Source organism: Microcaecilia unicolor, chromosome 6 (genome assembly GCF_901765095.1).
Source record: "Microcaecilia unicolor chromosome 6, aMicUni1.1, whole genome shotgun sequence".
Taxonomy (NCBI): Eukaryota; Metazoa; Chordata; class Amphibia; order Gymnophiona; family Siphonopidae; genus Microcaecilia; species Microcaecilia unicolor.
The window spans coordinates 113,519,589-113,542,513 of NC_044036.1; the positions used below are offsets into that span (position 1 = coordinate 113,519,589).

Here is a 22,925-nt window from a genome sequence, read left to right on the forward strand (position 1 = left end):
CATGAAGGGAAGGGAAGGGAAATGGGACTTGATATACCGCCTTTCTGAGGTTTTTGCAACTACATTCAAAGCGGTTTACATATATTCAGGTACTTATTTTTGTACCAGTTTTAAGTGACTTGCCCAGAGTCACAAGGAGCTGCAGTGGGAATCAAACTCAGTTCCCCAGGATCAGTCCATTGCACTAACCACTAGGCTACTCCTCCACTCCTCACCAATCCCTCAATTTGATTTCTCAGATAAGCCCCTCTCTCAAACCAAAGCTTCACCTATAAGTTCAAGTGGAGTCTCCCCCCACCCCACCCCAAGCCACCCCTTGGGCTCCTTCTCCCCTCTAATTCTATAAAGTGCTCCACAGGTAAGGTGCTAAGGACATACCATTTATCAACAGATCCAAACTCTCAAGAAAGGTGATTTTCAGTGCAACTAGCAGAGAGATCAGTATACAAATACCACCTAGTTATACCCAGGGGTGTAGCCAGCAGCCCATTTTTTTTGGGGGGGGGGGGGTTGAGTGGGGGGGCTACACATCTTCTCTCAGCTCTTCTCCCTGCTCCCTGCTGCATGAAAATCATACCTTTGCTGATTGGGATGTATGCGCTGGAGTGCCAGTGTCGGCAGCTGAAGCACCCCACCAACTTCCTCACTGCTCAGGCAGCACAGTTGGGGGCTCAGGCAGCGGATCTCTTTGGCTGGCAGGGTTTGGGCATCCCCACCAACCATTCAACTGGTGCTGCAATTCTGAAGGGGGTCTGAGCTCAAAGTGAGGGGTCCTAGGCCCCCAAGACCCCCTTGTTGCTATGCCACTGGCTATATCTATCTAGCTAGATAGAAAAAAAAATCATCTGTGATTCTTTTTAGACAATTTTAAATCAGAGGCTGAAAACTTAGTAAGTCTGTGTCTCTGCAGATATAAGACAGGAAAAATTGTGCAAGGTTTACCTGTATGGAGAGGCTGTTCCCCAGGAAAGATACTCATTGGGTCTTGGTGCTGGGCGAGGAACAATAGGTTGTTCAACAGCAGTCACATCCCCCGAGTAGGATTTTAGAAGTGAAGCATTTTTACTGGCCAGCATCGCTCTCTCATTCCTACGAAATTTTGCTCGCCTATTCTGAAACCACACCTGGACATGAAGGAAAGGATAAAAATTTGACCTTAGATTTTGGTTAAATTCTATTTCCATTTCATTGGTACATTATTTATTATATACATTTATATGAAATATCAAAATATTGCCCATACTGGAGCTTGAGTTTCCATTCACACAGCCATTTCAGATGAGGATGGACAACTTTCATACTCTCCATGCTGTTTACAGGCCCATGGGCAATTTGTGCCTTATGAGTCGATTCTCAAAGAGAAATGCCAAGTGAAGTTTCTGTTTCAAAATCCTATCCTCAACTACAGGTGTATAAGCTTTCGCAGAGTATTCAATTTTCAAGTTTATTAAAAATGTGATATACCACCTAAGAGTAATAAAAGAATTTAAAAAGGTGAAGAAATACATAAAAGAAAAACTCCATCATAAGGCAGGAAAGGAGGTGAGAGACTGAGGAAATATACAGAGCAGGTGTCACTTAACATCCGAGTTCCTTTCTATAGGCCTATTGGTTTGAAAAGGCCAGTGGCATAGCTAGGGTAGTTGACACCCAGGGCAGATCATTTTTTAACCCCCTCCCCCCAAATCCAGTACTAGGCATACCGAGAATACAAAACACTCAGGACCTATATATATAGAGCAATTATACCATACCATAAGCAGTAATTTGTATGAGTCACACAAGGAAAAGGAAAGCATCTTAAACACTACAGTGAGCACTAGAACATCAATTCACCTATTGTAAAACGAAAACAGACAGATTAGTACAGATCGTCGATCCTGCTCAGTGAATGCCAACCAAAAGCCATGTCTTTTTCACAAACATAGATACACCCTAATCCACTATAGAAAAAGTAATAATAAACTTTCTATTTAGACAAAAATTAAACTGAACCCCCGATGCCAGACTCTGCATACAATGCAACACCACAGAAACAGAAAATGTCCCCTAGTACTGTACAAAATATAAAGACAGCAGATGTAAATTTGAAAAAACTAACAAATACCAATCACCACTTTACAAATTAACAAATAGAAATAAAACAAATACAGAAAATAAAATACCATTTTATTGGACTAATACATTTAGCTTCCAGAGGCCAAAATCTCCTTCCTCAGGTCAATACAGTATAGTGCTGTTACAGTATCCTATCCTGACCTGAGGAAGGGGGTTTTGTTCTCTGAAAGTTAAGTCAACATGTATTAAAATTAGTCCAATAAAAAGATTACCTTATTTACATGTTAAAGCAAAAAAATAAAAATATGTATTTTATTTACAGTTTGTTGTCTCTGGTTTCTGCTTTCCTCATCTTCTTTTCACATTCCTTCCATCCAACAACTGTCTTCGCTCTCTCTCTCTCTGCCATCCAGTGTCTGCCCTCTCTAATGTGCCTTCCATCCTCTGTCTGCCCTCTCTCTTTGCTCCTTCCATCCACATCTGCCCTCTATCTCTGCCCCTTCCATCCACCATTTGCCCCAGTCTGCCCTCTTTCTCTCTCCCCCTTTCACCCACCATCTGCCCTTTCTCTCTGCCCCTTCAATCCGTCTGCCCTCCCTCTCCCATGCATCCAGGGTCTCCCATCCATCCAGGGTCTGCCCTCCCTCACACTCCCCCCTTCCATCCAGGGTCTGTCCCTCTCTCTCTGCTCCCTCTTTTCAGCCCCCAGTTCCAGTCCCCTTATTCCACCTGCCTGTAGTTCCAGCCCCAGCCCACATCTCCCACATGCCCCCCTTTTCAGCCCCACTATCCCACCAGTCCCCAGCCCTTTTCTTCCATTAGTCCTGAGCTTCAGCCCCCCAGCCACTTCTCCCTGTCCCCTTTTCAGCCCCCAGTTCCAGCCCCCTTCATCCACCACATGCCTTGCATCCCCCCTTTTCACACCCAGACCCATTCTCCCACCTGCCCCAGGCATGGACCCATTTTCCCTCCTGCCCCTTGTCAGACCCCAGTTCCAGCTTCAGACCCCTTCTCCCATCTGAGCACTCCCCTCTGAGCACCCACACCCCTCCCCAATCCCCTTCTTCCCTCTGAGCAACCCTCTGAGCTCCCCCACCCCTTCCCAATCCCCTTCTCCCCTCCGAGCACCCATCTGGGCTCCCCCACCCTCCCTCCCCAATCTCCTTCTCCCCTCTGAACACCCCCACCCCTTCTCCCATCTGAGCACTCCCTTTCTCCCCTCTGAGCTCCCCCACCCCTTCTCCCATCTGAGCACTCCCCTTCTCCCCTCTGAGCTCCCCCACCCCTTCTCCCATCTGAGCTCCCCCTCTCCCATCTGACCCCCCCCGACCCGGTCCTGTCCTCCCTCATGGAGAGCCGACAGAGCCCTTGTCTCCTGCCATCACCCTTCGTTTTTTTTTTTTTTAAATCCATTGCAGCGACGAAGGCAGCACTTCGCATCTGCCCTGCGTGTGCTGTGAAGAGAGAAAATCACCTCGCTGGCATCGGGCCTTCCCTCGTTGTGTCCCGCCCTCGAGGAAATAGGAAGTTACCTCAGAAGAGGGCGGGACACAACGAGGGAAGGCCCGATGCCAGCGAGGTGATTTTCTCTCTTCACAGCACACGCAGGGCAGACGCGAAGCACTGCCTGCGTTGCTGCAATGGATTTTAAAAAAACGAAGGATGAAGGCAGGAGACGAGGGCTGTCCGGAGCACCCCCCCACCCGCTGTCACCCAGGGTGGACCGCCCCCACTGCCCCGCCCTTCCTACGCCACTGGAAAAGGCATCTATAAATAAGAATGCCTTTAGGCTAGCCTTAAATTTTTCAAATGACTGTTCTGAACAAAGATGGATAGGAGCCTATAACGCAGACTATGAGTAAGCGGGATTGTAAGGTACTAAGGGGGCAATTGTATCAGGAGCCATGTAGTGTTAGATGGCAAGTAGGGTGTCTAATGTCACTCTCAACCACTTAGAAGTGTATTAATCACAATAACCTTTTTATTGGATTTGATTTGATGTGTCTTTCCTGTGGTTGAGAGTGCCATCAGACACCCTACTCTTGTGGCTTTGATTTTGTGACGTTTCGTAGTGCTGTCCTTGTTCCTTCACCGCTTGGTGGTGTGTTTCCTTAATGGCAATATTATAGTCATTTATGCAAATAAGTGGCCTCGATTTCATGGGACATATGTGCTCATGCATAGAGTTTGAGCAGAGCACATAGATGTGCACATAAATTATAGAACTCTTATCATTTACACTCATACATTCTAATATCTAGGCACGTGTTTACACCAGCTTTAGAGCTGATGTAAGCGATCACACCTTAATGTACGTGCATTTTTTGCCACTTGGCTCTTACTTTTCTTTATAGAATAGGCTTAAAATAGACACCATTAGCTGCAACTACTATATAGCAAGCCTTCTGTTATAGAAATGCCCTCTAATTCCCCACCAGAAAGGATTTGCAGAAAGTTACAAAGTATCACAGCTTTCTGCTTCTAAGGTAAGCAACATGGAATGGACTTTTGTATTTGAGATTGAACGAATAGTTCCAAAAGACCCAAACTGGCTTTTATTAGAGACAGGATGATGAACTCAAAAAAATTATAATCTGTGTGTAAAGAAATGAGCACAGAGACTGAAGAGTGTGCCATCCACCACATTAAATGTGCAACAGTTTGCTGTATGTGATGACTGCTGCATTATAGTGCAGTTTATAAAGCGACTTAAATTATCTTTTTTATTCAGATAAAACAGTCATCCATGTACACATCTGGTTTTTTAGGGGCTCTGTATTGTGCACATATACAGATTGTGCACATCACTATTGCAAATGTAGGGCCCTGTTTACTAAGCAACACTGTAGGCGCATAAACTTAAGTACATAAGTACAATTGCCCTACTGGGACAGACTGAAGGTCCATCAAGCCCAGCATTCTGTTTCCAACAGTGGCCAATCCAGGTAACAAGTACCTGGCAAGATCCCAAAACAGTACAATACATTTTATGCTGCTTATTCTAGAAATAGGCAGTGGATTTCCCCCAAGTCCATTTTAATAATGGTCTACAGACTTTTCCTTTAGTAAGCCATCCAAATCTTTTTTTAAAAAAACCCCGCTGAGCTAACCGCTTTTACTACATTCTCTAGCAACAAAATCCAGAGTTTAATTACACATTGAGTGAAGAAATATTTACTACGATTCATTTTAAATTTACTACTAAGTAGCTTCATTGCATGCCCCCTAGTCCTGGTATTTTTGGAAAGAGTAAACAAGCGATTCACGTCTACCCATTCCACTCCACTCATTATTTTATATATTATCATATCTCCTCTCAGCCGTCTTTTCTCCAAGCTGAAGGGCCCTAACCACTTTAGCATAGGGACGTCACCCCATCTCCTTTATCATTTTCGTTGCCCTTCTCTGTACCTTGCTTCTTACAGGTCTCCCACCAAGCCATCCCTCTCCCCCTCAATCCATCCAAAACTCTGCTGCATGACCTACACTCCACCAGGTGTTGCAATTATATAGGAATATAATGGGTGTCTCTACTGTTAGCGCATTTAGCATGTGCTAAAATGTTAGTGCGCCTACAGCACGGCTTAGTAAACAGGGCCCGTAGTGTTTTTTTTTATAGGTATTTCATTTCATTTATTCACTTACAACTTGTCTATACTTTCCATGCTAAGCGAGGTACAACAAATACACATAATAAAAGCCAACATTCATATAAGAAATCAATAATGCAAGTCCCAAAAAATTACTTCACTCACCCCAATCTCCCAACCTTAAAAAGCCTCTACAAATTGATAAGTCTTTACCCTCCTTGCTACAACCCTACCCCAGGTGAAGCGCATTCCACAATCGAACACAGCCACAGAAAAAGCTACAGCTGTAATGAATAGCATATTTTGCTATTCGCCCAAATACCAATATTGAAAAATATTATTCAGCCGAATACGAATAAAGGGCATTAGGCTTTAACATAACCATAAAAGATGCAACGTGAAATCAGAGATCAAGTGTTTATTTCAGTAGGATTTAGCACAGTAGAGCCCCGGATTATTTGTATATGAATTAAAAATCACTATTTAGCCGAATAAGAATAATGTATTCAGGGCACCATTCAGAGCCGAATCAAATCAAATACAAATATTCAGTACAGCCCTATAAAATCCCTCCTTGCAAACCCGCTTATGTTTTGGTATTTAACGGATAATTTCAAGAAACCTGAAGTAGCTACTGTTGAAAAGGTGTCTCACACACAGTGTCTTTTGTTTCTCTCCTTTGTTTTCACAGTCATGTCTCTCTGGTCTATAATTTGTCCTTGCACTGCCTGTGGAGAGATTTGGTAGGTGGAGAAAGACTTGGAAGGAAAGAGAGTGACAGCTGTTGGATGTGTATGTGTGTACGACCAGGGAGTTTGTTTGTCTTGGAATGATTATGTGTGTTGGTGTGGGAGAAGGAGGCTGTGTGTTTGAAGTTGTGCGTACATGTATTGGAGAGGTTTTAGTTATGATAGTGAAATCAACTGTGTGTGAGGGTGGTTGGAATAATACATTTTGCTAAAAATAAAGTGTGTAGAGAAACATTCAGAACCCAAGGGACAAGGGGACTGTGGGTCAACAACTGACATCAGCCCTCCCCCAGTCCTCAAACTCCAAAGGAAGCATTGTTCATCACCTCTCCCTTCCCTGCCTCCTCAAGCTTGATGAGTGTCCAGTTATAGTCCATGGAAAAGTTGGCAAACCTATTGCCGGTCTTACAGAACATTCAAACTAGCACTTTTAAATTGAGATGCTTTTTAACTTAGCTGAGAAAGCAATCCACTTGGCCAGAACAGCTGTGTAGACATTCGGCAGTGGAGGCCAATGTGTCACATGACCGTTCTCGGCTGGAATCTGAAGCTATGGCTCAGTTTCAAAATCTGATAATGTTTGCCTTGGAGCAGTGCTGGATATAGACATTTGGGAAGCCACATGCTGCCATTTCACATGTTCATTTGCACGCCAGTACTCGGAATTCTTCCACCTCATAAGTTGCATTGTGGTAGAGTAGCTGTGTTTCAGGTCATCAGATCTCACTTTGACATTTACTAGTCACTAAACCAAACCATAGAAATGAAAAATGATTTAAAAAAATAAATGTGGGGTAGAAAACACAGTATGCAGCTTTTAGCTTGAAGCTGGGGTACATTAAATTAAATTCTAAAAATATCAACCCGGTCACATCTCTACTGGCCAGTACAGTTGAGTGAAAGATGTTAACCACACCAGTACTTTCTGGCTAGGTGTCAACTTTCATTATGTTGGCCTAAAACTCAGGAAAGAACTTGAAAAATCTACATGTCAAGAAGGCATATGAACTCTGCCAGTTTTGGGAACTATGATGTCCTGAAGGAAATCTAAAGATTAACAATTGGGGGGGGGGGGGGGGGGGAGACCCACTCAAACAACTAAATGCTAATAAAGCAGCTGAAGCCCTTTCATCTTCAGAAGAACTCCTTCAACAAAATAGAATTTTGCATTATTATGCATGGCATTCAGGCAGGAAACTAAAATGCTGAACATTCCTCAATGAGATGCCTCATCTTTGGTCAGGACTTGTACAGCTTGCTGTTTCCACTGCTGTGATTTCATATGTCAACAACAGATGCTGATGCAAAGAAAGTGAAGAGCTTTTTGAAAGCAAAAACTAGCCCAGAAAGTGGCTAGTTCTCAGCATTGATCTTGTCTCTGGAAATCTTAAGGATCATGGAAAAAAGTATCGCTGTTTGAGGAAAGTTCTCTTCCTGAGCTCCATAAATTGATCATCCTTCAGTTGCTAGAGGTACTAAAGGTGGCTGAAAAACATTCCGTTACCAAGAGTTTGATGCACAGATGAGTTCTTCTCAACCCTTCCCTGAAGGCATACCTAGCCAAGTGAGTTTTCAGGATTACCACATGAATATATATAAGATAGATTTTAATATATTGGTGACCTATTGTATGTAAATCTTCTCAACCCTCTTGCATAGGCACACCTAACCAAACAGGTTTTCAGGACCACCACAATGAATATGCATGAGATAGAACTGTGTTCAACAGATCATCAAAGTATGCAAATTTATCTCATGCATATTCATTGTGATAATTCTGGTTAAGTATGGCTCCAGGAGAGGGCTGAGAGAAGCTCTGGCATAGTGGTGCTGGATTATTTAACAGAAATATTTAACATAGTCCTACTTATGTGCAAAAAAAAAGTTTACCTCTCCCTGGTACTTCACTCCTCCTGCCAGCACAGACACTTCTCTATAACAGTACAAACTCTTGGTTTCAGCTTTAGAACATAAGAACAGCCATACTGGGTCAGACCAATGGTTCATCTAGCCCAGTACCCTGTTTCCAACAGTGGCCAATCCAGGTCACAAGTATCTGGCAGAAACCCAAATAGTAGCAACATTCCATGTAGAACCCCAAATAATAGCAAGATTCTGGAATCATAAAGAGTAACAAGATTCCATGTAGAATCTCAGAGAGTAGCAACATTCCATGCTACCAATCCCAGGGCATGCAGTGGCGTCCCCAATGTCTATCTCAATAGCAGCTTTAAAATTATACAGGGCTCCTAGTACACACAAAACTACACTCTAATTGAATTTGCCTACCAATCTCACTGCTCACCTTCTAAAACCTTAGGTTTTAAACAATCTTAGTAGTTACCCACTTGTCAGTGACCAGAGCACACAGACTGAAGCCCTTTAAAAAATATCAGAAATCATTTCTGCTCTCAGGGGACCTTTTACTAAGCTGTGGTAAAAAGTGGTAAGCTGTGAGCTAGTGTGGGTGCTTGAAATTGGCGTTTGCTGGGCCATTTTTGACCGCAGCTGGGGAAAATGCCTTTTTTTAATGGGGTAGTAAATGTCCTTGGGCTAATATGAAAATTAGTGCACTGCTATTTACTGCCTGAGCCCTTTATGCCACCTATTTACTTGGTGGTAAGGGTTCATGCGCTACTCCTGCGGTAATCAGGCAGCACGCGGAATAAATGTGGCCAACCTGCCAATTATCACTGGGAACTACCCCCATGGTAGAAAATAGAAAATTATTTTCTACCATGGGAAACTGCTCATGCCAACTTCAGAACTACTGCAGGGCGCCCACGCTATCTCAGCGGTAGGTTTGATTTGGCGCGAGCTACCCGCACATTAGGTCTATCGAGGCTTAGTAAAAGGGCCCATCAGAGAGCAGTAATAAAATCTAACACGTCCATCTTCAGGAATTTAATTAAGAAAGGGGAACAATCATCTAAAGGATAATATGAGTCATTTCATAATCAACTTAATCTGCTCAGTAGAAACTTCTGAAAATTCAGACCAAACTGAGTCAGGGATTCTAGGATCCTCAATAGGAAGTGGAAGACCTTCAAATGAGAGTGAAATATCAGGTACTTTTTTTATCAAATGCTAAAGCAAAATCATTGCATTAAATACTCATTCTCCCTATATTTTCTGGTATAGTTGTTAAGTTTCTAAGAATTCTAAATAATTCGTGTGCTGAGAATGGCACAGAAGAGATCTGCTTGTCAAAATATTCTGCTATAGGAAGGAAGGAGATATTTAATATATTTAACTTTGTACTTAAAATTTAAATATGCTGTTGAACATTTAAAGACAACTAGAATATATTGATATGTTTTATTTATTACTACTATCATGGTTTGCTTGTTTGGAGTTTTATTCACCTCTTTGAAGAAATACACCCAAGGTGGGTTATGGTAATATCTGAGCTATTTTGGGTTAAAGATCAATTACAAATACACAACTAGGAAAGACAAATGAACATCTAGATTGGATGTTTTGCAAAAAAGGTCCAAAAATTGAATAGTGAACATGACCATTTTTGAAACTGCAAAATGTCTAGATTTGGTCGTCCCTAGACTTGGTCATTTCTGATTTTTGGCGATAATCGAAACCAAGGACGTCCATCTCAAAAATGACCAAATGCAAGCCATTTGGTTGTGGGAGGAGCCAGCATTTCTAGTGCACTGGTCCCCCTGATATGCCAGGACACCAACCGGGCACCCTAGGGGGCACTGCAGTGGACTTCATAAATTGCTCCGAGGTACATAGCTCCCTTACCTTGTGTGTTGAGCCCCCCCAACCCCCACTACCCACAACTGTACACACTACCATAGCCCTTACGGGTGAAGGGGGGCACCTAGATGTGGGTACAGTGGGTTTGTGGTGGATTTTGAAGAGCTCGCTATTTCCTCCTCAAACGTAACAGGTAGGGGGGGGGGGGGTAAGGGCCTCGGTCTGCTTACCTGAAGTGCATTGCACCCACTAAAACTGCTCCAGGGACCTGCATACTGCTGTCATGGACCTGAGTATGACATCTGAGGCTGGCACAAAATATTTTTAAAGATATTTTTTGAGGGTGGGAGGGTGTTAGTGACCACTGGGGGAGTAAAGGGAGGTCATCCCCGATTCTCTCCGGTGGTCATCTGGTCATTTCAGGCACCTTTTTGTGCCTTGGTCGTAAGAAAAACACGACCAGGTAACGTCGTCCAAATATTCGTCAGGGAGGTCTCTGTTTCCTTCGATTATAGGTCAAGGACATCCAAGTGTTAGGCACGCCCACGTCCCGCCTTCGCTACGCTTCCGACCCGCCCCCTTGAACTTTGGACGTCCCTGCGACGGAGTGCAGTTGGGGGTGTCCAAAATCGGCTTTCGGTTTTATCGATTTGGACGACCCTCGGAGAAGAATGTCCATCTTCCGATTTATGTCGAAAGATGGGCGTCCTTCTCATTCGAAAATGAGCCCAAGAGTAGCCTAGTGTTCAGTGCAATGCACTGTGGAGAAGGAAACCCTGACCCATAATCCACTCTCTGTTATACTTGTGGTGAGAAGTGTAAACCCCTCAAACCCACCAAAAACCTACTATATCCAGGCCCATCCCCCCCTACCTGTTAAACTTGTGGTGGTTAATGTGAGCCCTCCAAAACCCACCACAAACCCACTATACCCACATGCAGGTGCCCCTCTTCATCCCTAAGGGCTATGGTAGTGATGTATAGTTGTGGGGAGTGGGGTTTGGGGGGGTTGGGGGGATCAGCAGACAAGGTAAGGGAGCTATGCACCTGGGAGCTTTTTCTGAAGTCCACTGCAGTGCCCCCTAGGGTGCCCAGTTGGTGTTCTGGCATGTCAGGGGGACCAGTGCACTATGAATGCTGGCTCCTCCCATGACCAAAGGGCTTGGATTTGGTTGTTTCTGAGATGGGCGTCCTCGGTTTCCATTATCGCCGAAAATCAGGGACGACCATCTCTAGGGACAACCATCTCTAAGGTCAACCTAAATGTGGAGATTTAGGCGTCCCTGACCATATTATCGAAACAAAAGATGGCCGCCCATCTTGTTTCGATAGTATGGGTTTCCCCGCCCCTTCGTGGGACATCCTGCGAGGACGCCCTCAGGAAAATTTGGGCACCCCATTCGATTATGCCTCTCAAAATGAACTGTGTGAATTATAGATGAATATTACATTTCCCATTTTATCTTAATTAACTAGCGCTACAGTAACTAAGCAACTGCAGATCTACCTAGATGTTTCAACCAAACTAGGAGACAACCACACAAAGTGGAAAACAAACAATCCCTACATGCATCAGCAAGAGAGAAACCAAGGAGTAGGGTAGATTGGCTCTTCCAATAAACCAAGGGAGACATGGTTCAAAAGGTGAGCTTTATTGGAACAACTTAAACAACTCAACACAGCAGCTGTGTTTCAGCATCAAAACGTCTGCTTCAGGAGTTGGACACTAATGCCATTATAGACTACTAGTGTAAGTCGGTATTTGAATGTCAAACTTTAGGTAAAAGGTCATGGATTTGATATACCACCTTTCTGTGGTGCAATCAAAGCTGTTTACATATATAATATGCAGGTACTTTCGAGCTCTCATTAAAAAATATATATATACTAGTAAAAAAAGGCCCGTTTCGGTGAGAAATGAAACGGGCGCTAGCAAGGTTTTCCTTTGAGTATTTATGTTTGACAGTGACTGTGTGTGAGAGAGAGAGTGAATATGAGAGTGTATGTGTATGTGAGTGAGTGAGAGAGAGATAGACTGTGACAGTGTGTGTGTGTGGGAGAGAGAAAGACAGAATGTCGATTGATTGTGTGTGTCACAGAGTAGCATTGCTGTAGTGAAGAAACTAAAATGAAACAATGAAAGAAACCATCTATGTGCATTAGTTACATAAAAATTACCAATCAACTCCCATATTGAACATGTTTAATGGTATTATAATTGCATTGTACATATAAGATAGTGTCCATTGAAATGGTGAATATTTAATGTTTGTAAAAAATATATCCCCATGGTATGGTTATGATTTTTAAAGGGTTTTTATTTTAACACATATATAGTTGTGCATACATGCATTTTGTCATAAGCAGAGTGAAAAGGAAAGGCATCCCACTGTGTAGGTCGTGGTGTTTGACAAAATGGCTGCCAAAAAGAGGATATTGTCGTTTGAATTGCTGACAGAAAAGATTCTTTTAATGTATGTAGAAAACCTATCCCCACAGTTATTGTTGTGTTTAATAACGTTATTATTGTTAACAGATTTATACTTTAGCAGACATCCGTTTGTTTCAGTACTGGTAGTGGTGCTCAAAATGGCTGCCTATAACAGGGTTGAAAGTAGCGTGGAAATGGTGCGGGAAATAACAGCGAAGCAGCAAAGGTGTAGAAACAGAAATGAATCAGGGTAGAGGCGTGCAAGCAGATGAGCAGGTACTAAAGTAGTGTGTAAAGGTTCATTTGTTGTTGTCGGTGGGCATTGTAGCAGTGCAATGATTATAAGACGGTGAAACGTATTGTGAAAATGGCGGGTGAAATACCGGGAAAGCAGCAAAGAGGAAGGAAGTGAATGAAATGAATGAGTGCAGATGAGTAGAAGCAGAGGAAAGCAGTATGTTCGTTCGGTGGACGCTTTATTCTGAATTGCGGACACAGAAAGCAGCAAGAAGCAGAGGGTGAATAGCGGACACAGAAAAAAAAGGCCCAGCATAGCAGAGGGGGAAATTTGGACACAGAAAGCAGGAAGAAGCAGAGGGGGAATTGCGGTCACAGAAAAGAGCAAGAAGTCGGTAATACGTTGTTGTAATTTTTGAAAAGTAAGTCCGTGTAGATGAGTAGAAGCAGAGGAAAGCAGTATTTTCGTTCGGTGGACGCTTTATTGTGGGCACTTATGTCCCGGCATAGCAGAGGGGGAATTGCGGACACAGAAAACAGGAAGAAGCTGGTAATACGTTTTTGAAAAGTAAGTCCCTGTTACCTTTGTTGGAAGAAAGTAAAGGAAAGCAATGTTGTTTTTCCAGCGTTGTTCGGCTCGTGTTACCCAGAGAAGGAGTGACCGCTTTGGCGTCTAATGCTCCTCCTTTCTTGTGTAGCAGTTGGCTGTGAATGGTCCATCATCTGTCCTTGCATTCCGTTGCTTGGCAACGATGGAGGTGCACGCAATGAGTGAGCCGTTCGCGTGTAAGGCACCCCCCTTCTTCTTTTTGAGTTGTTTGATAGGTGCATGAGGCGTGATTGCATTCCGTTGCATGGCAACGGTGCAGTCGTAGAAAATGACTCCTCCCAGCTGACGCCTTCGCCTCAGACGCTCCTCCCTTGTTCTATTCCTATTGGTGTGACGCTCATCCGTGTGTGTTGCAGCTGTGATGCTCGTCCAGGTCATGGCGGTGCACAGATGTACTGTGCTTAAAAGTGGTTACAGAGCTTCGAACATACGAACTATTGAAGCCTCAGAGTGTGGTTCAGAACGTTCAGGGTGCTTTTTATGTCCAGTTGAGGCGTGGTGTAGGTCGCAGATGGGGCGTGGCTGAGGGTGGTGGTGAGTAGTCCGAATAGCCTTCCCTACCAGGAGGACTACAGCAGTTTAGGGCTTCACTGCCACAGTTGGAGGGAGCTTCAGAACGTTCAAGGTGGGATTTATTTATATAGATATATATTCACCACATAAAATAAATAAGTAGTTATTTTATGATTTATACTTATTTGCTTTTATATGTTTCTTAACAGTTGGTATTTTCAAGCCCCTGATGCAATCCTTTAGGAGGATGAAACGCAGTCGTGTTGGGCTAAAGACTTCTTATTTATTTTCATGTGGTGAATAAATTAATTTTTTTTAAATGAGAGTTTTGTGGTGATTTGCTTGTTCTTTTTTTGATCCATGCTGGATCTTATAAGTCGCCTGGCTACTTGTTTTCTTGGTACAGTACTTTCGAACTAAAGCATTTATGCCATGTCAAAGGCTGGTATAAATGCTTTCACCTAAAACTGACAGTATTCTATAAACTTATCATGTAAGGGCCTGGCTCGCTCCTGACCCGTTCATGTTAGTACCCCCTTTGCAGTTATGAGCTATAGAGCTTAGGTGTACAGTTATGTGCATTAGTGCAAACTGGCGCAAATTAGCTCCACTTGTGGTCAGCCTGGAATCAGCTGTTCTCTGAACAAATATTCCCAAATTCTAGAAATGGTGCTAAAATTGCACATGCAATTTAACTGAAGTACAAGCCAATTAGCGCTGATAATTGGGCTCTAACCATTATCGGTGCTAATTGGAATCATTTAAAAGTTACGCACGCACATTTATGCGCAGCTCCAAAAAGGGGGTGAGGCTATGGGAGGGTCATGGGTAGGTCCAGGGCATTCCTGTAATTTATGCACGCTGTTAAAGAATAAAGGGATCTGCACCTAATTTAGGCGCAAGGATTTATATCAGGGTTTAGTTGGTGTAAATGGCCATGCCTAAAGTTAGGTGCAGTTCCCACACCAAAAACTATTCTATAAACAGTGCCTAACTTTAGAGTTCTATTTATAGAATGGTTTATAGTCGACACTGATTTTTCAGTGTCATTTATAGAATTCAGTCTATAGTGCTTAATATTGTGCCACCTCAGAGTTACCGGTGCGTCACATCACAGGGTCACCTGTACTTAACCTCACACTCATTTTATAACAGGTCACCTAAATTTAAGTGCCTTTTGTCAGCTTAAATTTATAGAAAACTGCCATCCATGCAGGTAAGTGTACACTTGTATGCATAAATGGCAGTAGCACACCTAACTCTATTCTATAATTACAAGCTAAAATGATAAAATGGCTTAGTGCAAATTGTTAGAGGGGTATTCACACAGTCACTGGTGCTTAGCCTCGCAGTCACTGGCGCTTAACCTTACAGAATTACTGGTGCTTAACCTCACAGATTGCGCTGACCTTCTACTTCCAGAATCAATTGTCCACTCTGCAGACTTCCCTTACCTAGGAAACAAATGGTGGAACTCTTATTCAGACAAACCCTCTCAAAGAACAAACATATCTCAAACCTGAATTGGTTATTACTCTATTTACCATTATCTTTCTCTTTGCTTCATGTACAATTTCTCATTGATAATAGATTTTCTAAATGTTAAACATCCATAGCTATCCCAGTATATTTATACTGTATTGTAAAATTGGATTCTTACAACAAATTACTTTCTTATGCATTATTCTTTGTTATGTATCCTATACTGTTTATTGTGCGCCACATTGAACTCAAACTTGTTTGGGATAATGTGGGGTATAAATGTCAGAAATAAATAAATAACTGTACTAAGCTGTGCGGAATTATTGAAGGCCTGGTTTTTTGAGCAAGCCTACTCTGTGTGTTCAGTTTGACAGCACTGCCAAGGAAAACCCTGGTTTAACTCTTTTGGTAAGCATGTGCTCTTTCCTACTGCATTTGTAGTTCCTTTTCTTTCTTTGTATTAGTATATAAACCACTTTGCCCTGCTTGTCAGTTAGGGGCCTGTTACTAAGCCATTTATGCGTCTACGCGCACCCAACATGCGCCAAAATGGAGTTACCACTCGACTACCACATGGCTCTTGCGGTAATTTCATTTTTGGCACGCGTCCGATACGTGCGTCTGAAAAATACTGTTTATTTTCGGGCGTGCGTAACAGATGCGTGCCAAGTGGCATTTGATGCATGTAGGTCATTATCGCTCGGATTCTTTACCACTAAGTCAATGGCGGTAAGGTCTCAGACCCAAAATGGACAAGCAGCAATTTTCATTTTGCCGCATGCCCATTTTCAGCATGCCTCAGTAAAAGGACCCCTTAAAGTGGTATAGAAAGTTTGGAATAAATAAATAAGTGTTGATTCTGCAACTTACTGGTGTAACTGCCAATATTTGCATGTATAGATTCCATTGTTCCCTCTAAGCTGTGCGGATGTCCTCCAACTGCATTGCTACCAGTAGAGGATGGTGCTTCAATATTGTTTTCAGTCACTAAGGAAAGGCAGGTTCCCTGGAGTCCTGAAGAACTTGCCTGTCCTTCACTCAGGGCCGCCGAGAGACTGGGCCGGGCCTGGGGCAAGGCCACCCCCGGGGCCCCGGCCGCCACCGCCCCCCCCCTCGAGGTCGTCGCTGCCCCCCCTCCACCCACCACCGGGCCGGGCCTCCCTGAATTCAAATCATAACGCCTCACTTCGACCTCGCTCCATGTGAAAGAAGCGCAGCAGCGACAGTCTGCAGATTGCCTCCCTTCGGGCCTTCCCTCTGTGTGTCCCGCCCTCGAGGGCGGGACACAGGGAGGGAAGACCCGAAGGCAGGCGATCTGCAGACTGCTGCTGCTGCGCTTCTTTCACACAGAGCAAGGTCGAGGTGAGGCGCTATGATTTGAATTCAGGAGGGTCCGGCACGGTGGTGGACAGAGGGAGGCGGGTGGAGGAGACGGCGGCGCTGGGCCCCCCTTGGAGGCCTGGGCCTGGGGAATTTTGTCCCCCCCTGCCCCCCCTCTTGGCGGCCCTGCCCTCACTAATGAAAATGTAATGGTGAAACTGCCCAAACTACACACCTTGCAAGTCTACCCTTATTGTGGCTTTCTGCATATAAAATAATGGTTTTCTAAAATCAGTACTTAACACATGTATGCAATATACACATTCAAATGCTACTACTTACGTGTGGGAATCATAAACATGCTTTCTAAAATAAGGGCCATAGAGAGTTAGTGAGACTTAGGGGACTCCAACCTTGTTCTACAAAAGGAACAGTAGGGGGACTGAAGCGAGACACAGAAAATTTGAGATTTGAGACTAAAGGGGTCCTTAGAAAAGATGGTTGCAATAGTTAAGATATGAAACACAAGTACAAACAAGCATGCTCCAGATCTCGGTGGACAGGGTCTGTATTGCACAATATGTGATTGGCAGAGTTACAGATTTTAGAGAAATGAGACTCAAGAGATAGTGTTGATTCAAGGGTAACACCCACATAGCTGATGATTAAAACTGAATTATGATGTGATGTTTCATTACCAACAAAGATTTGAATTATACAAGCAATATTTTTTTTTTCAGTTGGACCATGAAGAAGCAAGAGAGAAAGAGCATTGAGGTATTTGAGTTATAGTGCTGGAGACAACTGATATGAAAACCATGGACAACCAGGAAACCGAACAGATAGATCCTTGTCCAAATGAAACCGAAATTCTCACTAGAAGTTCACATGACTAGACCCAAACTATCATATTTCCGACATATTATGCAATGGGCAGCGTCCCTAGAAAAAGCAATTATACTAGGAGAGGCTGAAGATAAGAGGGCATGGAAGACCAGTGCCAAGATGGCTTGATAGAATCACAACAATGATTGCTCCGTTAAAATGTCCTCACACACAAATAGAACACAGGACATTCTGGAGAAAGTCAATGTATATGGTTGCCAGGTCAGCTTCGACTTGATGACAATTAATCAGTGAGACTAATTAGTCATGTGAAACTGGGTTGCTGCTGCTCCCTGATACTCTTAACATAGGCAGCCGAGACCCATTGGGTCTAATGGTATTCATGACATTAAATAACAACAGGAATCATGGCATTTCTTGAAATGGCATAACTTGGCCGCAGCTTTATTTTAATTACAAACATCATAAGCCTGGGTATACCCAAGCCAATCAGCCTTCCGGCTTACTAGCCAACCCAGTCCGCCGCTATTAGCAAGACTGACCAATTAGATACAGAGCTCCCCGCCGCACAGCAAGGGCGCTCAACCGTAAGCGCAGCTATCCCGGCTGCCTAGCTTACTCCCTCAGGCTTGAGTACCCCGCCAAAGTAGCGACATAGTACATATGTGATCGCGTCAACTTTGTTTTCGGGGGGGTGGGGGGGGGGGGGGGTTGGGTGCAGGCTGATGCCCGAACGCCGGAAGAGGACATCCGAGCTCCATTTCAGGGTTATATACCCTTTCCTTCCCCACCCACCCCAGCGGGGTGCTGCCGCGTGGCGGGAAAAATTCCCGCTGCATCCTGCTCACACTCCACTGGGATCTTTGCGCATGCCCCATTGGGGCACGGCGCCATGTTAGTGGCGGCTCCGTGCACCCGGGGGGCACTACGCCTTGCTTTTGTACTGATACTTAAGTCCTTGCTTGTTCATGTAGTGCTTGCCTAGGAGATGAAGTCCACACAACAGAAATAAGTACAGATAGCATGATATTTCAATATGCACAGAGGACAAGGTACATCTTAGGGGTCCTTTTACTAAGCTGCGTAGGCACCTCCGCACGCCCAACGCATGCAAATTAGGAACTACCGTCCGGCTACCGTGTGGCCCAGGTGGTAATTTCATTTTTTCTGCGAGCCCACTACGCACGCAGGAAACTTTCCAGCACGCGGCACTAACTGGGTGGTAATCAGCATTGTACATGCGCTGATGATTACCGCCCAGTTAATGGGAGGCGGTAAGGTCTCAGGCCCAAAATGGACGCGCACCAATTTTTCATTTTACTGCATGTCCATTTTTGGCCCAAAAAAGAGGCCTTTTTTGCAGGTGCGCTGAAAAATGAACCTGCGCGCGTCCAATACACCATCTACACCAGCGCAGGCTACTTTTCAGCTCACCTTAGTAAAAGGACCCTTTAGCCTTTATCCACTCCTTTGGGTTTCCAGCTCAATCAGAAATGGCATGGACTGAAGCCACAGTACCTGGAGCTTGTATTCACAACTGCCTAAGGTTTTGAAGGTAATCTGCTTAAATGGTTGCTCCCTGCACCCAACCTCTTGATTGTAAGTGCTGCACACAGTTGCCCTTAGGCAGAAAATAACTGGCAGAATTATATCAAGATTAAAATCAAACTACAAAGTAATCAAAAGATGCACACGGAAATAACGGTATGCATTTCAAACTCATTAAAGAAAGTAACATTGGCAGAAAGATCACATCAGCATCCAAGAAAATTCTGCAGCAAAAATTGAGCTTCCTGTATGTTCCAGAGGCCAGTCCAAACCTCATCTCTGCACAATGGGGAACTGTAGCACTAGGCCACAGGAAGCTGGGGATCTGGTTTCCCTTTGAAAGGCAATGCCACTCCATGTATGAAACCATCACATAAATGAGCTTCTCAGAGGTCAGAAGAAAGACAGAGAAACTGTTAATCCAGCTGCCTGCAGAAGGAGAAGCTGAAACAACCCCAAGGGGGGCATCTGAGGTTTAGGCTGATGAAATTCAGCCAATCAAGAAGCTTAAAAGTATTCTTGAGGATGAGGATTTTAGGTAGCCTGGTTGCAGATAGGTAAGGAGAATAAAAGCTATCCTTATGTCCCTGGAAGACAGATGAGCAGTTGGGAGAGCTGCTAAGAGTGACTTGAATTTTTGAAACTATCTTGATATTTCCTTCTGTTTGAGAGAGTAAATCTAAGGTATAAATTTGAATAATATTAAATGCAGGTTGACTATGTTTTTTGTTTGCACTCCATTGTGCTCTCCCCCCCCCCCCCCCCAATTTATTATTGTAGCTCGAACTGTGAAATGACCTCTGGTCTTTGAAATCTTAAAAGGGGCAGCGAGCAATAAACAGTTTAAATTTTCCAAAGTGTGTGAGTGTTATTTGAAAAGATGGACTATTTACTAGGCCTTTCATGGGCAGCCCGTGAAGGCAAACCTTACTGTGGAATTCCTTTTTTTGGATGTTAATTTTCTCTCAGTGTTAACCCTTTTCTCAGTGTGTTTTCTATGAATGTATTTTTCTTTTCTGGATGGCATAACTGTTTTATAGATTCTGATTGTTCATATTGTTATCATAAATAGTTGTATAGCAGAAAACCTCCATTCTCCACATGTCTTCTAGTCATAACTAACCTCCAAAATTCTCTCTTCCCATGAGTAAGCAGAACGATCATTTGGGTAATTTTATATTCGTCACTTACTCATCAGCAATTTCACTCCACAAATGAAACATGAAAAGGTCATGACTGGATTTTTGAGTTATAAATATTTGAAAATAAAAATAAATGAGAGAAAAGATCAAGACGCTGTACTGTTCCTTGAGAATATGAGATTCTTTGTAGGTAGCAATAACTTTTATTGTACCAACTTAAGGTGATGTTGCACCTGTATGTTTAAAGCAGTTATTTTAAGTTAATTTACCACAATTCTTACACACAATATCATAACTAACCCCCCCCCCCCCCCCTTCCCGGTTTACTAAGCCTTACTGGCAGCCGCTAGCACAGCTTGATAAATAGGAGGGTAAATCTAGCAGGTGAGGCCCAGAGATAAACAAGAGAAACTAAACCATTATGAGTCTTATCCTACATTCCAGACAATATTTATCCATGCCCATCTAGGAAACTCCAATGGACCATCATGTATTTGGCAAAGAGTTCTAATCTTTGAATTTCTTGCTGTAGTTTTTGGCAAAACTTTCTCCTCGTAGGATATAATTTCCCAACTGTGATCCAGACTACACGTCCTGAAGGTAGATGGAATTACAGCCTTCCAGCTCTTGCAGTTTTACAGATATCACACAAGCAAGCTGAAAAGATCACACAACTCAACTTTGCTAGACAGAGACTTCTTTCTTTCTGTAATAGACCAACAGGAAATGATCTAGTATGGAAAACTATTACCAAGAATGGATTCTGCTGACAACTGAAATCATGAAACCCAGTTCTGAGTAGTTTTTCAACTTTTTCGGCACCCTGACATGATAATGTTTTCTCATCGTTCTATGTGGCTGCTTATTTTATATATTAAGCTGTTGTAATTATTTCACTCTCCACTGTAACAGAAAGAATTCCTCGGATGGTTTTCCTTTCTGTAATCACCATGCTGACAACCACAGAGATGGAAATTTGCAAGGCTATGTGAAAAGTACATATAGTTGCTTTGAACTGGCATGAGTTATTACCGCAGGTACCTCCAGGCCCTGGACTATCGTACCTTGTGTTCAGAAGCAAAACAGTATAGAAAGCAGAGGCGTAGCCAGTCCTCGTGGTGGGAGGGGGCCAGAGCCCAAAGTGAGGGGGGCACATTTTGATCTGCTGCCCAGCGCCGCCCCCCGCTGCCTCACCGCCGCCTCACCATTCCCCACCGCTTCACCGCAGCAAATACCTTGGCTGGCAGGGGTCCCCAATCCCCGCCAGCTGAAGCCTCCGTCCAGCGCCGGTTTGCAGTGCCACCGTCTTGCCTGCCCTGCTCTCTCTTCCCCTAAAAGGAGCATGCTGGATGTGAGGGGAAGACAGAGCGAGGCAGGCAATGCGGTAGCGCCGGAGACCGGCGCTGGATGAAGGCTTCAGCTGGTGGGGGTTGGGGACCCCCGCCAGCAAAACCAGGGCCCAGAAGTAATTTTGGGGAGCCCAGGCCCCCATGGCCCCACGTAGCTAAGCCACTGACAGAAAGCATATGGTTCCCCATTAGGTTGCATTTTTTGTGTAATTTGGGGGTTTTATTCTGCTATTGTAATTTGTCCTGCTATTGTGACTTCTTTTGATGGCTATTGTATCGTATTGGGCATATTTATTCATTTGTGACATTTATATCCCACATTATCCAAAACAAGTTTGAGTTCAATGTGGCATACAATGAACAGCATAGGATACATAACAAAGAATAATGCATAAGAAAGTAATTCGTTGTAAGAATCCAATTTTACAATACAGTATCATAAATGTACTGGAATAGCTATGGATGATTAACATTTAGAAAATCTATTATGAATGAGAAATTGTACATGAAGCAAAGAGAAGGTTACTGGTAAATAGAGCAATAATCAATTCAGGTAATAATTAGTTGTTTCAGATATGGTTGTTCTTTGTGAGGGTTTGTTTGAATAGGAACGATTTCAGGATTTTGTGGAATCTAGTATATTCCTGTATATTTCTTATTTTGGGTGGTAAGGAGTTCCATTATTTGGTTCACAGGTAAGTGAAATCTGCAGAGTGGGCATTTTTGTAGATCACTTTTTTGCAATTTGAGAGGTGTAGTCTGAGATAGTTTCTTGCCTCATATTTAGTGTTTCTTTGAGGTAAGTGTATTAATGGTACCATATAGTCTGGAGTTGTGCCATTTAGGATTTGAAAGATAAATGTACATAATTTGAAGGTGATTCTCGCTTTGATGGGAAGCCAGTGTAATTTGATTAATAAAGGGGAGGCACTTTCAAAACAAGAGATTTTGTATATGAACCTGGCTGCATTGGTTTCAGCTGTTTGGAGTTTTTTCAACAGGTACTCCTTACAGCCAGCATATATGGCATTACAATAATTGAATTGGGATAAGTGAATTCTATATACCACACCTAAATCTTATAGAATACACTTAGGCATAAATGTTTTCTGTGCAGATTTTTTAAGCATCATATATAGGGAAAAGGAAATGGGACTTGATATACCACCTTTCTGAGGTTTTTGCAACTGCATTCAAAGTGGTTTACATATATTCAGGTACTTATGTTTTGTACCAGGGACAATGGGGAGGGTTATGTGACTTGCCCAGAGTCACAAGGAGCTGCAGTGGGAATTGAACTCAGTTCCCCAGGATCAAAGTCTGCACTAACCAC

The 22,925-nt window shown here is 43.4% G+C and overlaps 1 protein-coding gene across 2 annotated transcripts in view; it reads right to left on the reverse strand.

Moving 5' to 3' along the window:
- Positions 1 to 22,925, reverse strand: part of PRRX1 (paired related homeobox 1) — a 147,795-nt gene that overhangs the window by 22,148 nt on the left and 102,722 nt on the right. For both annotated transcript variants that reach the window (XM_030206913.1, XM_030206915.1), the window contains exon 3: positions 943 to 1,124. In XM_030206913.1, the coding sequence (XP_030062773.1) occupies positions 943 to 1,124 (182 nt within the window). The remainder of the gene's footprint in view (positions 1 to 942; positions 1,125 to 22,925) is intronic.